At 35.6% G+C, this 13065-nt stretch overlaps 1 protein-coding gene and 1 long non-coding RNA gene across 2 annotated transcripts in view; one reads left to right on the plus strand and one right to left on the minus strand.

Moving 5' to 3' along the window:
* The window catches only part of upb1 (ureidopropionase, beta), a 35454-nt gene extending 22671 nt beyond the window's left edge, over positions 1–12783 (minus strand). The window contains exons 1-4 of the mRNA XM_039772136.1: positions 12602–12783; positions 9556–9727; positions 7818–7905; positions 2875–2969 (exon numbers count right to left, since the gene is read on the minus strand). Coding sequence (XP_039628070.1) covers positions 2875–2969; positions 7818–7905; positions 9556–9727; positions 12602–12705 — 459 coding nt within the window. The 5' untranslated portion in view covers positions 12706–12783. The remainder of the gene's footprint in view (positions 1–2874; positions 2970–7817; positions 7906–9555; positions 9728–12601) is intronic.
* Positions 1–13065, plus strand: part of LOC120540940 — a 57479-nt gene that overhangs the window by 19281 nt on the left and 25133 nt on the right. The gene's annotated exons all lie outside the window — the stretch shown is intronic.

Below are 13065 nucleotides of genomic sequence, written 5' to 3' on the forward strand. Positions count from 1 at the left end.
CCAGGACACAGTTTTAACAAAGAAGAGAAAGATATGTACAGTCTTAAGCTGAATTTGCCTTTGTCCCAAACAAACTGGGAAGAATTCATTCATTGCCTCCTCTTTATGGCAGATGTTGACAAAAGACAATACACTTCATTAAGAGACTTCTGCAACACACATTAAGAGTCTGATCTGTCTTTTACCTGTTCACAAGTTATAACACATATTTACTGTACCATTTGTCGTGAGCTTTCATTGTCTGCCATTAGAGTGTTTTAATGGTTTCTAAGTAAAAACTCTCTAAAATTTTCAAACAAATGTTTTTAAGATTTTGAAAAATGAATTATCCTCACTGCGGTGAGCTGGCGCCCTGCCCGGGGTTTGTTCCTGCCTTGCACCCTGTGCTGGCTGGAATTGGCTCCAGCAGACCCCCGTGACCCTGTGTTAGGATATAGTGGTTTGGAGACTGACTGAATTATACTCATATTATCAGCTTGTATTGTTCTTAATGGTATTTTGTATTAATGTGCTCAAAACTGATTCCTAAATCACACAGAATGATAAAAACAAGAGTTATCAAGAAATCACAAAAGTGCAAAAAAAAAAAAAATCTCTCAGGAAAACACGACTAAGTGGGATCTCTCAAACCTGATATTTCAAGATTAAAACAGAATCTAGGATGTCAAAACATGTCTACATGTGAATAAATCAGTCAGAAGTGCTTTACATACCATATTTTATAAATTAACATATTTAAGTGCAGATGCTTCAAGGAATTTTCTTTTATCAACAGCAGCAGAATCAATCACGTCGTCTCTCATGGTTGTGATGATGGACACCTCTCCCCTGACTTAGGTTAATCTTTCTTATTTAAGAAACAGCTGTCAGTGTGACATTCTTTCTTTTCTTTTTACTTTTTGCATTCACTTAGTCTCTCTTCTCTGCAGATAACAGAATGTTGTGAGGTTAAGCATTTTTTGTATGATTAATATATTAATTTTATTTTGTTCTTAGTGGAATTTTCCTTCTCTGTCTGTATATTATTACGTTTTCTCCAGGTACTATATTTTATTTTCATTTCGTAAGCGCAATGCCCAGTATGAATGAGTGCAAGAGTGTGCTCAATTGCGTTTTGTCAGGATTTGGCAATTTTTATTCCCAATGCATTTGGGATAAGTTAAAAACAAAAGATGAATAATTGATTGGGCATGTTGGCCCCAGTGCTTGAGACATTCAGCTGTAAACCAAACAAATTCCAATTCAGTTCCCATCCATGACTTACTCTTCTTGTCCTACACCAGGCACATAAGAATAATGTTTATGAAAGAAAAGCACAATATAAGATGATTATTTAGGTAGGTAAAGCTACAAGTACCTGATTATGGTATGGTACAGTATGATATTAATTGTATGAGTGCTGTCCTCTATGACTGATGTTTTTAATATGTGCAAATAAAAGCCACAAACGCAGCAGTTTTAAACCCACTAGCGGTTTTTCATGGAATCTTTAACAATAAAATGAACTTCACTATGTGCTAATTTCAAATAGAGAATTCAAGATAATTGTTATTCTTTTAAAAAATATCACATTATTGGCAAAGAAAAATGACTTAAATAAGTATTGCTTAAATTTCCACCGGATGTTTTGAGAAGAAAAGGCGAGAACTACAACATTATCTGTATATTATGTTGCTGGTCACCCTGTATGCTTTTGAGATTGATCCTGCACCTTTGTACAGACTGTTGATATACTGTATCCTGAACATTCTCTTAATAACTAATGCTTAAAGGTTCATGGACATTACACAGCAATGAAAGAATGAGAATGTATTAAACTGAGAATAATTATTTTACTTTTTCATGTTATATCTCAGGTAACATGATTTTGTGTTACATGAATGTACTTTACATTACCATTTACTTGCACTACTAATAACTGTAGTTTTTAAAACTTAAGTTTTGAAATAAAATTGCATTCATTGAGATTTATATGCATTGTATGGAGCTCTCTTAGTATTTTATTTTATCCATCCATCCATTATCTAACCCACTATATCCTAACTACAGTGTCATGGGGGTCTGCTGGAGCCAATCCCAGCCAACACAGTGTGCAAGACAGGAACAAACCCTGGGCAGGGTGCCAGCCCACCGCAGGGCACACACACACACCCACACACCAGGGACAATCCACCTAACCTGCATATCTTTTGACTGTGGGAGGAAACCGGAGCAGACAAGGGGAGAACATGCAAACTCCATGCAGGGAGGACCCAGGAAGTGAACCGGGGTCTCCTGACTGCGAGGCAGCAGCGCTACCACTGTGCCACTGTGCCGCTATTTTTACATTTTATTTTAATTCCGTTTGGAAAAACATACAGCACTATGAGGCTCTTGTAGATAGGTACAACGTATGAAAAGAAACAGCTCAACTAGCAATATTGTTGGGCAGCACAGAGGTGCAATGGTTAGGGTTGCTATGTTTGAATACTTACCACTCCCTGGATCTGCCTATATACATATTTGTACATTTTCAGCACATCTGCATAAGCTTTCTCTAGGTATTCAGGTTACTCTCCTAAATCCCAAACACATGTGTAGCTTAACTGGCAATTCAAAATAGGCCTTGTGGTGATTCAAGTGGTCTGCATGATTGGGCCCTGTGATGGACCGGTATTATGCTCAGGAATGGTTTCTGCCTTACACCTCATGCTGCCTAACCCACCACAGTCCTGAAATGGATTAAATTGGTTTGGGAAGGCAATGGTAATGATGTTAGTAGTTTCAATAAAATGATACCCCTCATACTCTGAAATGGGTTTCTGACATAACAGCAATTACTGTTCCACTAACTCATTTATGAAAACTACACAAATCAGAATTTTGAGACCTCACCTCTTGGCAGAAACGAGTTGTCTGTCCATCTTCTGCAGACTCTGCAAACTCTGTCCAAGGAGCCTTCTCTCTGGTGCAGAAGGCAAAGGGCATTGCTGTTTACAACAAATAAACAGATGCAGAATTTAGAAATATTGTGTCAGTGCTATGAAAGTCTTTTTTCCCATGCCATCTATGATTTCCTGGTGGAATATAAAAAGTCTACCTAACCTAACCTATAGTAAATATGTTCTTTTGAAAACAATGGCATCGTTTGGAAATGTCATGTGCATGTTTATTGTTTAAAAATACCACGTTTATTTTTTGCAGATAGAAAGAACAATATAACAAAATACTATTATCAGACCTACTTTGTCCACTTTACTCACAATTGTGGACATATGGCTGTCAGTCCATTGCAGGGCCTACTCATGCATTCTCAATAATTGACTTCCCAGTGGGGATTTACTAATTTTTCTATCAATGCCAAACTTCTTTTTTACTTATATTTATATACTCATACTGGGCCAGTTTGTACTCATCAGTCAACCTAATCAGTATGTCTTTGTGGATGTCAGAGGAAAAATAAAATACCTGATGGAAAATCTCAAACAGTAGTGGAGAATTTGCAAGCTATACACAGATAATGACTGGGTAGGGTATTTAAACCCAGGGTGCTGCAAATATAATAAAGATAATTTCTGCAAGGGTGGTGCAGTGGTAGCACTGCTGCCTCGCAGTTAGGAGACCTGGGTTCGCTTCCCGGGTCCTCCCTGCATGGAGCTTGCATGTTCTCCCTGTGTCTGTATGGGTTTCCTCCGGGTGCTCAGGTTTCCTACCACAGTCCAAAGACATGCAGGTTAGGTTCATTGGAGATCCTAGATTGTCTCTAGTGTGTGCTTGGTGTGTGGGTGTGTGTGTGCCCTGCGATGGGTTGGTGCTCTGTCTGGTCTTTGTTCCTGCCTTGTGCCCTGTGTTGGCTCCAGCAGACCCCCGTGACCCCGTGTTAGGATAGAGCAGATGATGGATGGATAGATAATTTCTGCAATAAATATAAAGGAAATTGAATAAAATTGGCTGGGGTTATTGTTATAACAAACTTATAGGAAAGTCTGTAACTTGCATATACATGTGGTAATAGAAATGTTTTGACAAAGGTTGTGTTTGAAACACAGTCGGTTAAAGAATGCAAATATATTGTTAGTATTTAAATCTCTAAAAGGTCCCAATAAGAAACATATTCTTCATAATAAAATGATTAAAATTATGCGTAAGATATTGGATGTATGTGATTGTCTTGTAATAATAAAATATTGACAATAATATCAACATAATATTGACAATAACGTCCTCACCTTCAGGTGTCTCCTGCACTAATAGAATATTCTAAGTGTGCAATGGAGTTCTACTTAGTTAGAGGTAATTGGTGCACAGGGCATAATATACAGTGACAACTTAGTGCAAGACTTTCTCTCCACAGTTAAATTAGTTTGTAAAAGTTAATTTCAAATTGATTCTATTCATAAGTCTCTGTCAGAATTAATATTTTCAACCCTATAGAAAAAGTTTGGTTGTACCTCATTTGGTGGTAAGATTGTCACTCCAGCCACCGTAAAATACCGCACACTGTTCCAGTGTGGTACTCAGATGTTACCCACTGCACATCCAGGTGGTTCGTCGTGTGGTGGGTACCACAATGCGCTATCAGCGCATGCCCCCAACCTCCTTCTCCTCCTCCTTCTTCCCGATATGCTCCATGAGTGGTGTTATATAAAATAATGCTACACTGATGGATGATTTCTATAGTCAATGTTATTTAAATTTGAAATGCGTGATTTGATTATTAGGCAAAAACCCAACCATGTAATTGCTTTAAAAACAAGTACGAGTAGGACACGTTGGCAAATTGCTTATATGTCAACCCTTTCATAAGATTCAGAAAACAAAGGAATTAACAACATATGCAGATAATGTAATTACACATAACAAAAATATTAACCCAGCAGCCTATTACATTAGCACTGGAAAGAACACAAGAACCAACTGGAGTAGTGTGTTACTCCATTTCAGAGCCTAAACAAGGCTCTTACTCTAACAAGCACAGTTTTTTGTACGTCAGTAAAAATGAAAGCACTCACAGCAACACACATACAGACACAATGTGCAAACTCACCATGTTAACAACTACTCGGTAAAGAACGCAAACCTAAAACACTGGATTTATGAGGAAATAACATTAAATATGCCACCAACATGCTGTCCCATATACTGCATGCTAGCTAAAAATTAACATCCATCCATTCCTTCCATCCATTATCCAACCAGCACTATCCTAACTACAGGGTCACGGGGGCAACAGAACAAAATATGGAAAAATATTTACAAATACCTTCATTACCAAAGGTCTTGTAAATATATTAAAAACCAACCAATGTTTTTTACAAGTCCCTTGGATGAAAAAAAAAAAAAAAAGCAAAGATTATTAATAGCTTTATATTATGTGGAGAATACTAGAGGTCCTTGGGGAGGAATTTTTCCCTTTTACTAGCAAATACTTTTTATTTCAAAATTAGAAGTAGGGTCAATGTTCTTAAGGTCAATGGAAATGTAGTCTTTTATGGAATGAAACTGACGGTGAATGGCAAATGGTAATCAGCTTTCACAATATACAAACGAAATGTGAATATTTACACACTAATTTAACATAACAACATAATATTCCTTGGCCCAGTTAATTCAATGCAGGGTCATTACGGTTGTAGCCTATACTGACGGAAGTGAGTGCAAAGCAAGTGATGGTCCCTGACAGGGCACAAACATATTAAAGTGTCTACCTGCACACACATCCACTGAGGTATAAAAATACACAGAATGTACCTTCACATATACCTTCACTTTTGCATGTATACCATTTCTCTCTATTATAAAAGAAAATCTTGAGACAAGACTATTTCCAAGAGATTTTATCAAGCCCCACCCTCCTCTCAACGATTTATGGTTAACAGCCCACCCCCACGGTCCTCTCACCTCTCATTCGTGTGAATGCTTTTGTCAGACACAGTTCCTGTGCTCTCAGCTCTTATACATTTTTACCTTTTCCTCACTTTAAGTTACCAATAAAAGAAGACTTATTATGTCCAAATCTTAATGAAGAATTTCATCCTGTAGGGTTTTCAACAGAAGAAATGAGTGCACGGGCAATCCTAGCAGCGAGAAATGATGAAGTCAAACAAATTAACACGATAACTGTCGATCGGTTACACGACAAATTGGTTAAATGCATATCAATAGACTATGCTGAAACAGTTGGTGGTGATTGTGCGGAAGATGAAAACATCAGCTTAGAATATCACAAAGAATATCTACAATTGTTAGCACAATCTGGTCTTCCACAGGCCGAAACTGTACATCTGCATCCCCATACACAAGCGGCACAGCCGCATAGTGGCTAGCATGTGGCATCCGACCAGGGGTTGGCAAACGATGCGAGCAGGGGGCTCTTTTATAATTACAGTCCTCTTTGTATGAAAGGTAATTTTCATTGAATGCCAGTGGCATTATACAATTTTTAAGTTGTTGTTCACACCTAAATATGGTTATGCACTGTTTGTATTATTAAGTTAATAAATTCCATATTAAAATTGCAGGAGACAGAATATGCTGCTTCAAAAGGTATTAAATAAATACCCTACTTTAAAAATAATGATAATAATTACTAACCAGAAAGCAAGAAGCTAGTTTCTGTTATCAACATATCCAAATGTTATGAGAATGCAGTGATGTTAATAATGTGCGACAAATTCCATGTACAGTACAGTGTTTGGGAAAAGGTTGTAAACCATAATCTGTGTTGAGATAATTAAAACTTTTATTGACATTAAAGATTTTTAAGAAGGCTAGAATTAATGAATTAAAGTGTATTTGAATTTGATTAATCAAAAATTATTTTGTTACAGTAACATTTATGTATTTTAATATGATAATAAATGAGATAAAGTCTGCTTCAGTACTGAATTATTTTTAGTACGATACTTTTGTTGTGAAAACTAATGTGTTGTGAAGTAAAAGTAATGAAATCTATTTTTTAGTTAAAAACGCTGTCACTACAAAGTGCACTTTTTACGCAAAATATGTGACGTGCACAACTAACAAAAAACACTTAGTATTCATCCATCCATCCATTTTCAAGACTGCTTACCCTGAGCAGGGTTGCTTTTAAAATAAATTTAGTCAGCATTTTATTTTAGACAAAATATGTTTTATGGGTTTAAAATCTGTAATAAAAAAAAAAGAAAAACAATGCATGAAAAGGCAGATTGTCAAATATTACAGGGAGTCCTAACTTAACAGACAATATAGGTCTGGTTGAATACATGTTATACGGCACTTGAAATCAAGCCTCTTTATTTCATTGCTCTTCAGCCATTGTTGCCCTACTCATTTTCAGTCTATTATTAAGTTTTATGCAGTTTTCATTATTTCCTTTTCAGTACTCAGAGTTGGCACAATATAAATGATTTTTAGAAACATTCTTGAAGTTTACACATAAAATGTAAGTTAACATTTGTATTTGGTGTTTTTGTGCTAAGTTTAAATTGTTTACTATCAAAACAGCTGCTGTATAAGATATGATCCTCAGAGGAAAAAGGATGGCTTGCAACTTGTGGTATGATGTCACGTACAGCAAGAATTGTGTGCCAAACAAGTCCCACAGCATGAAAATGTTTCCTTTCAACAGCAAGCCAAACTAAGAGTCACTCAAGTAACCCCAAAGGAAATTAATTTAAATTTTTTATTTAAAAAATAAAATTAAGTTAATCATTACAAAAGCCTGAAAATTCAGGAATGTGTAGTAGCTTAAAATTCAAAAAGCTTCTGAAAAATGTTTAGTTTATTGCAACATAGTAGCTGATGGAACACCTATTAAAAAACTCTTTTTTAAGATCTTGCATTCATTTACTTACTCCAGGCTTCCTGAAAACAGACAATATTGACTCCACACATGGCTGCCACCTCTACAATTTCTTCAATACGCTTGTGCAAGGCAGCAGTCTGCAGATGAAATACAGAGAGAATTGTTAAGAGTTTTCTTTCTTTCTTTTCTAGACAAAATACTGCTTCAAAATATTGGCTGTAATTTAACTATTCATATAAGAAGACTGAATCATCTGCCACATCTAGTACATTTCAGAATCATGAAGTCATAGAAAATACTGCATCACAATGAGATAAGAATGTGTTCTTAAGCTTATTTATAGTCTAATGTTTTGCACTTTGCAACATTTTTCAATAAGAGGCCTGAGGTCTCATGCTATGGTCCATTCATATTTCCTTAGTTTAAAATTCACTAAAGAGAAACATATACTCAGAATTTCAGAAACATAAAAAACTGTCATTTGTTACATGTTTTCCCATTCAAGTGTGGGTGATTATGCAAGTAGGCTATGTGATGGTCTGTTACTTTGTCCAGTGTTGCTTTCTGTCTGCACTATATGCTCACCAGGATTATTCCTGGCCCTGCTGTTACCCTGAATTGGATTCAGTGGTTTTGAAATGTTATTTGTTGTATTTTATACCATGATATGGTGTATGTTTTAGTAAGAAAAACAAAAAAAAAAAACAACTTTTTTATATGTATTTCACATTCACGCAGTAAGCTTGGCCTTAGTTAAAAAAAATGTCAAAAAAGTAATAAAATGCATTGTATGGCTACAACTAAAATACTGAAAACGTATTCACTGGAACAGAAGCAGAGGCTACACAAGTGTAACATTGTCACTTGTCAAAAACATAAATATGTAAAACTTTATGCATTAACTACATGACATTGCAGCATACAAAAATGATTTACTTTACAATCTAGTCAGTCTCATAGGGATCAATATAATAATATGAAAAATATATCTAAAGAGACAAAATCATTTATTTTACAAGCACCTTTAATAATGAAAACCATGCCCACTCTTACAAAGAATTATATTACAGTTGTTCCCATGTATACAGTATATGGACTCACTTAGGGTCACAGAGTAAGTGTGGATTGAACCTTCAGCTTTATGATTTACAGTCCAACATCACAACCCAACTACCTATCTCCCGAATTGGGTGGTTGGGGAAGGGGGTCTTTTTATTTTGAAATGTGCTTTACAAGCAGACATGATACATTTACATTTATTTATGTGGCTGATGCTTTTATCCGAAGCAACTTACAACATTTCAGATACAATTGGTTACATTTCTATTGTAGCACAGGTGTGTGAAGTGACTTGCTCAGGGTCAGAAAGTGTATTTTGGGGGATTTGAACCCATAATCTCATGATGCCTTGGACATCCATCTTCTAACAGACGTATGCTTTCAGATCAGGACCCTAGCACTAGGCACAAAGTAAAAAACAACCCTGGAAAGGATACACGTTTACTAAAGGGCATACTCCTGCACATACCCATAGTCACCTACTACATTGAAAATATTCACAGTTGTCAATAAACCCAACTAGGAATGTGGAAAGAAAGCTGGTGTACCTGCTGAAAGATGTAATTCAACACAGGCAGTGCCTAGGCTAGGATTCAAAGCCAAGGCACTGTAGCAATGAGGTAACAATGTCAGCCAAAGTGCCAATATGCTTAGAACAGTTATACACAAATGAGCACTTTATAAATGTTCTCTTGTAACAGAATATCTGAGACAATTGCTGTACTCACCTGATCTCTAACAGGAGCATCTGTAGGAAGCACAATCTGATTTTGAATAAGACCCACTCGAATACATCGAGGGGGGCGTAATTGTTCGATAGAAGCTTCAAATCTATATCCTTCCAGTTCAAAGTTGCGCTCATCAGCAGCTTTAGTAGCACATTTTGGTAAATCAAGCCTTCTGAGGATAAGAAAAGGCCCTTTATTATTCCAATATTTGTATTGTACTAATGACAATAGATAACATCTTTACAAACCTTTAAGATACAGGAAGAAAAACAAAAGACTCATATTAGGTGCAAGGACAGTGTATGACCCTGACCGGTCCCTAGAGTTTTTTTTTTTTTTATAGTTTTCAGTGATGAGGCAACCAAGGTTCCTTAGGAAATAATTTCTCATTAATCACAAGTGCATACTTTGAAGTCAAATATGCCTTACATAACTGAGTTTTTGAAAAGAAGGACAGTGAAAGACTGTTGTCAGTTGCAACCTTTGATTAGCAATTCTAACCTGAGGAATTCTCTAATAACTAGCAATCAGTCATCAAATCAGTTAAGGCCAAATGTACTTTAATATAAATTGACAATTACCTCATCTGTCATTATAATTTTACCATTTTGTCATACTCTGGTAAAAAAAGACAAAAATATTTTTCATAACTAAAAGAAAAACATTTGAAGCATTTGTGTAATTAATCTAGTATTTTTCACATAAATTCTTCAGGGCCAAAAAAGTAATGTGGCAGTTTGGCTAGACTAATGATCAATATCACCAATTAAGAAAAGCCAACAAAGCAATCTTTACTTTATATAGCATCTTTCATATGGATGTTCATATTGAGCGAGGGCATTTTACAGAGCAAAGAAAAAATATTACACTGTGTAGCCAATACAAGAACAATCAGAATTTAAAAGCCTTGGAACAGTGATTCCCAACGTGGGGTGCATGCCCCACTGGGGGCAAATTAGATTTTTTAGTGGGGCAATTTGAGAATTTAGGTATGTTAAACAATTTATAAAATGTAAAAACAGAAATTCACTGTTAGAAATGATAGAAATAAATAAACAAATAATTTTTATTTTTTACAGAGACATTTATATATTTATATAAACATAGAAGGGATAGTGAAGAACCCTTTAATTTATGATTTTACAACCGGCTTGAGTTATTCTACTTAGAAATCGTTTTTACCATTAAAATAATTGAATTGAATTGTAACAATAATTATAAAATTTTGCAATATAACAAAAATACAAAATGATCAAAATATTACAGAAAAAGTTGTCATTAAAGTTATTTTATATTTATGAATATCACGTCTCTTATTATATGTTTTCAAAACTGCATTTGCTGTATTTTCATATTACTTCATATTATATATATATATATTTTTTTTAACAATTTCTTAGTGATTTTTTTTCAGTACTTCAACTCTCCTTTCCTTCTTTTGTTTCAGTGTTCTTTGGAAGCTTGTTTAGACCAAATTAATGACATAATGGGGTTTCTCCACGTGAGTAGGAGTTCACTTTTTGAATAGGTAATAATAAGAATAAGTTATATGTTACAGTGGTGGACATCATGATTTTAGAGAGGCCTAGGTGGGGCATGGCCAAAAAAAGGTTGGAAACCACTGCCTTGGAAGTTCTTCTCTAGACAGTTATTTGATACATATCCTAAATTATTGTAAACCAAAAAAACATATGGCCATATGTAATATTTGTTATTGTAATTATGGCTGTGTATTATTTCCATTTTGTCGGTGTTTTGTTTTTAATAACAAAAAATAGCTTATATAAATTTGTATTTATTCCTATCAAAATGCTGTTATAAGCTGTTGAGATTACTCAGCAAGTGTTTTTGTGATGTTTACTAAGGACTATGCATACCTACATTCATATCGTGATTTAGACTATTGACTCATCCGTTTTCAAGTTGTTAGCACTTACAGAACCTTTTGATAAAATATTTGAATAATAAAACAATTTTGCAGAGAACATTCAGTCCCTCAAAGCTCATCAGTCCATCTATACCCGGGCATTGTAAAAATATCATGTATGCTGAGCTTTCGATCCTTCATGATCTTTGAGTTACTTTTAATCAGTTAAGGCGCCCATTTAGTAACTTATTTACACATGTATGAAGTACATTCAGTTCTCAAGTTAAACTTTTCTTTTTTTAAACAAAGCAGTTGGCTTCTTTTCCAGTCTTGCTGAGCCATGGGCATAGAAATGCCTCAATTGTAAATCATCTATCTGTGCCTAAACATTAGCAGTTTACATAGCTCAGTGTGAATCAGTCCGAGTTAACGTACTTCAATGCTGTTGGCTGCCGCCGCCAAAGTTAATTCTGCAACGCCTCCTCCTGAAAATGATTCCCGAATAGACCTCTAACTCGATAAATCTAGTATGATATTACGCAGAAGGTTACAAAAACTATAATCACATTTTTGACCCGAGATAGAGGGATATTATTTCAATTCATGTTTAAAACTAAAAATAAACGAATTTCAAATACTTTAATAGTTTTCGACAATTACTTTTACGAGGCTCTCCATTGGGTCCTTCATTGAGTGAAGTATCAAGTTGTTGTTCCCTCTAGAATATTTTACGTACTGAACGTGGTGTCAGTTAGCCTACATGTAATCAAAGAGGCCAAGAATGTAAGCAACCGTTGTTCCCAACGTGCCCTCGTTACAAAGCTAGCGGACTTTAACTGCAAAAAAAAAGAGAAACTGACGCTGCCGAGTACCATTCTTCTGGTTACAAGCCCCTAACTACAGATCCTATTATTGTTATTACTTTTGTGATCCGATTATTGCTATTGTTTTACTGTCTGTGCCTACGAATGCTGTAATTTAATATCAGTGCGTATACTGTGCTTTTAAAAGTATGTCTAATCACGACAACGCCTCCTTTAGTATACAGATCATAGTAAAATACATTTCCCATGAGCAACATGAGCCGCAGTACCCGACCGGTCGTTGAAAATAAACCACTGTGGTCAATGGGACTTGTAGGCACTCGGTGCGCTTTAACAGAACTTTAGAGCTTCTTACTTGGTTTCTTTGCCGAACACGATCCGCTTTATTTCTGCTAACTCATCTGCTGGAATGTATTTTTCTAGAGTTTTCTCAAGCGACTCGAACGTATATTGAGACATGGTAAAGCAGACGACGAGCTGCGGGACCTGATTTCCTGAAGCCCTGCACTGCAGAGCGACTCAAAGTTCACTCTGACCCTTCCCCAACCCGACCCACCCCCTAATTTGACTGGACGGTGTTGAAAATATTGTTAGCCTGCATAACAATGAAACAGATTGACTTCCAAGAAATTAAGTAAGTGACTCCTCCAATAGACCCTTCTTTTCAGAATTACCAAAATTTACATTTTACATTTGTTTTAATGACTGTGTTATTAATTCCTTTTGAAATTAATAGAAATAGTAAACTTTACTTTGGCTTTCATACGTTCCTACATGCTGTGGGATATACTCACATATTGCGTATCCCTAAATATTGTA

This window comes from Polypterus senegalus, chromosome 12 (assembly GCF_016835505.1).
Source record: "Polypterus senegalus isolate Bchr_013 chromosome 12, ASM1683550v1, whole genome shotgun sequence".
Lineage (NCBI taxonomy): Eukaryota > Metazoa > Chordata > Cladistia > Polypteriformes > Polypteridae > Polypterus > Polypterus senegalus.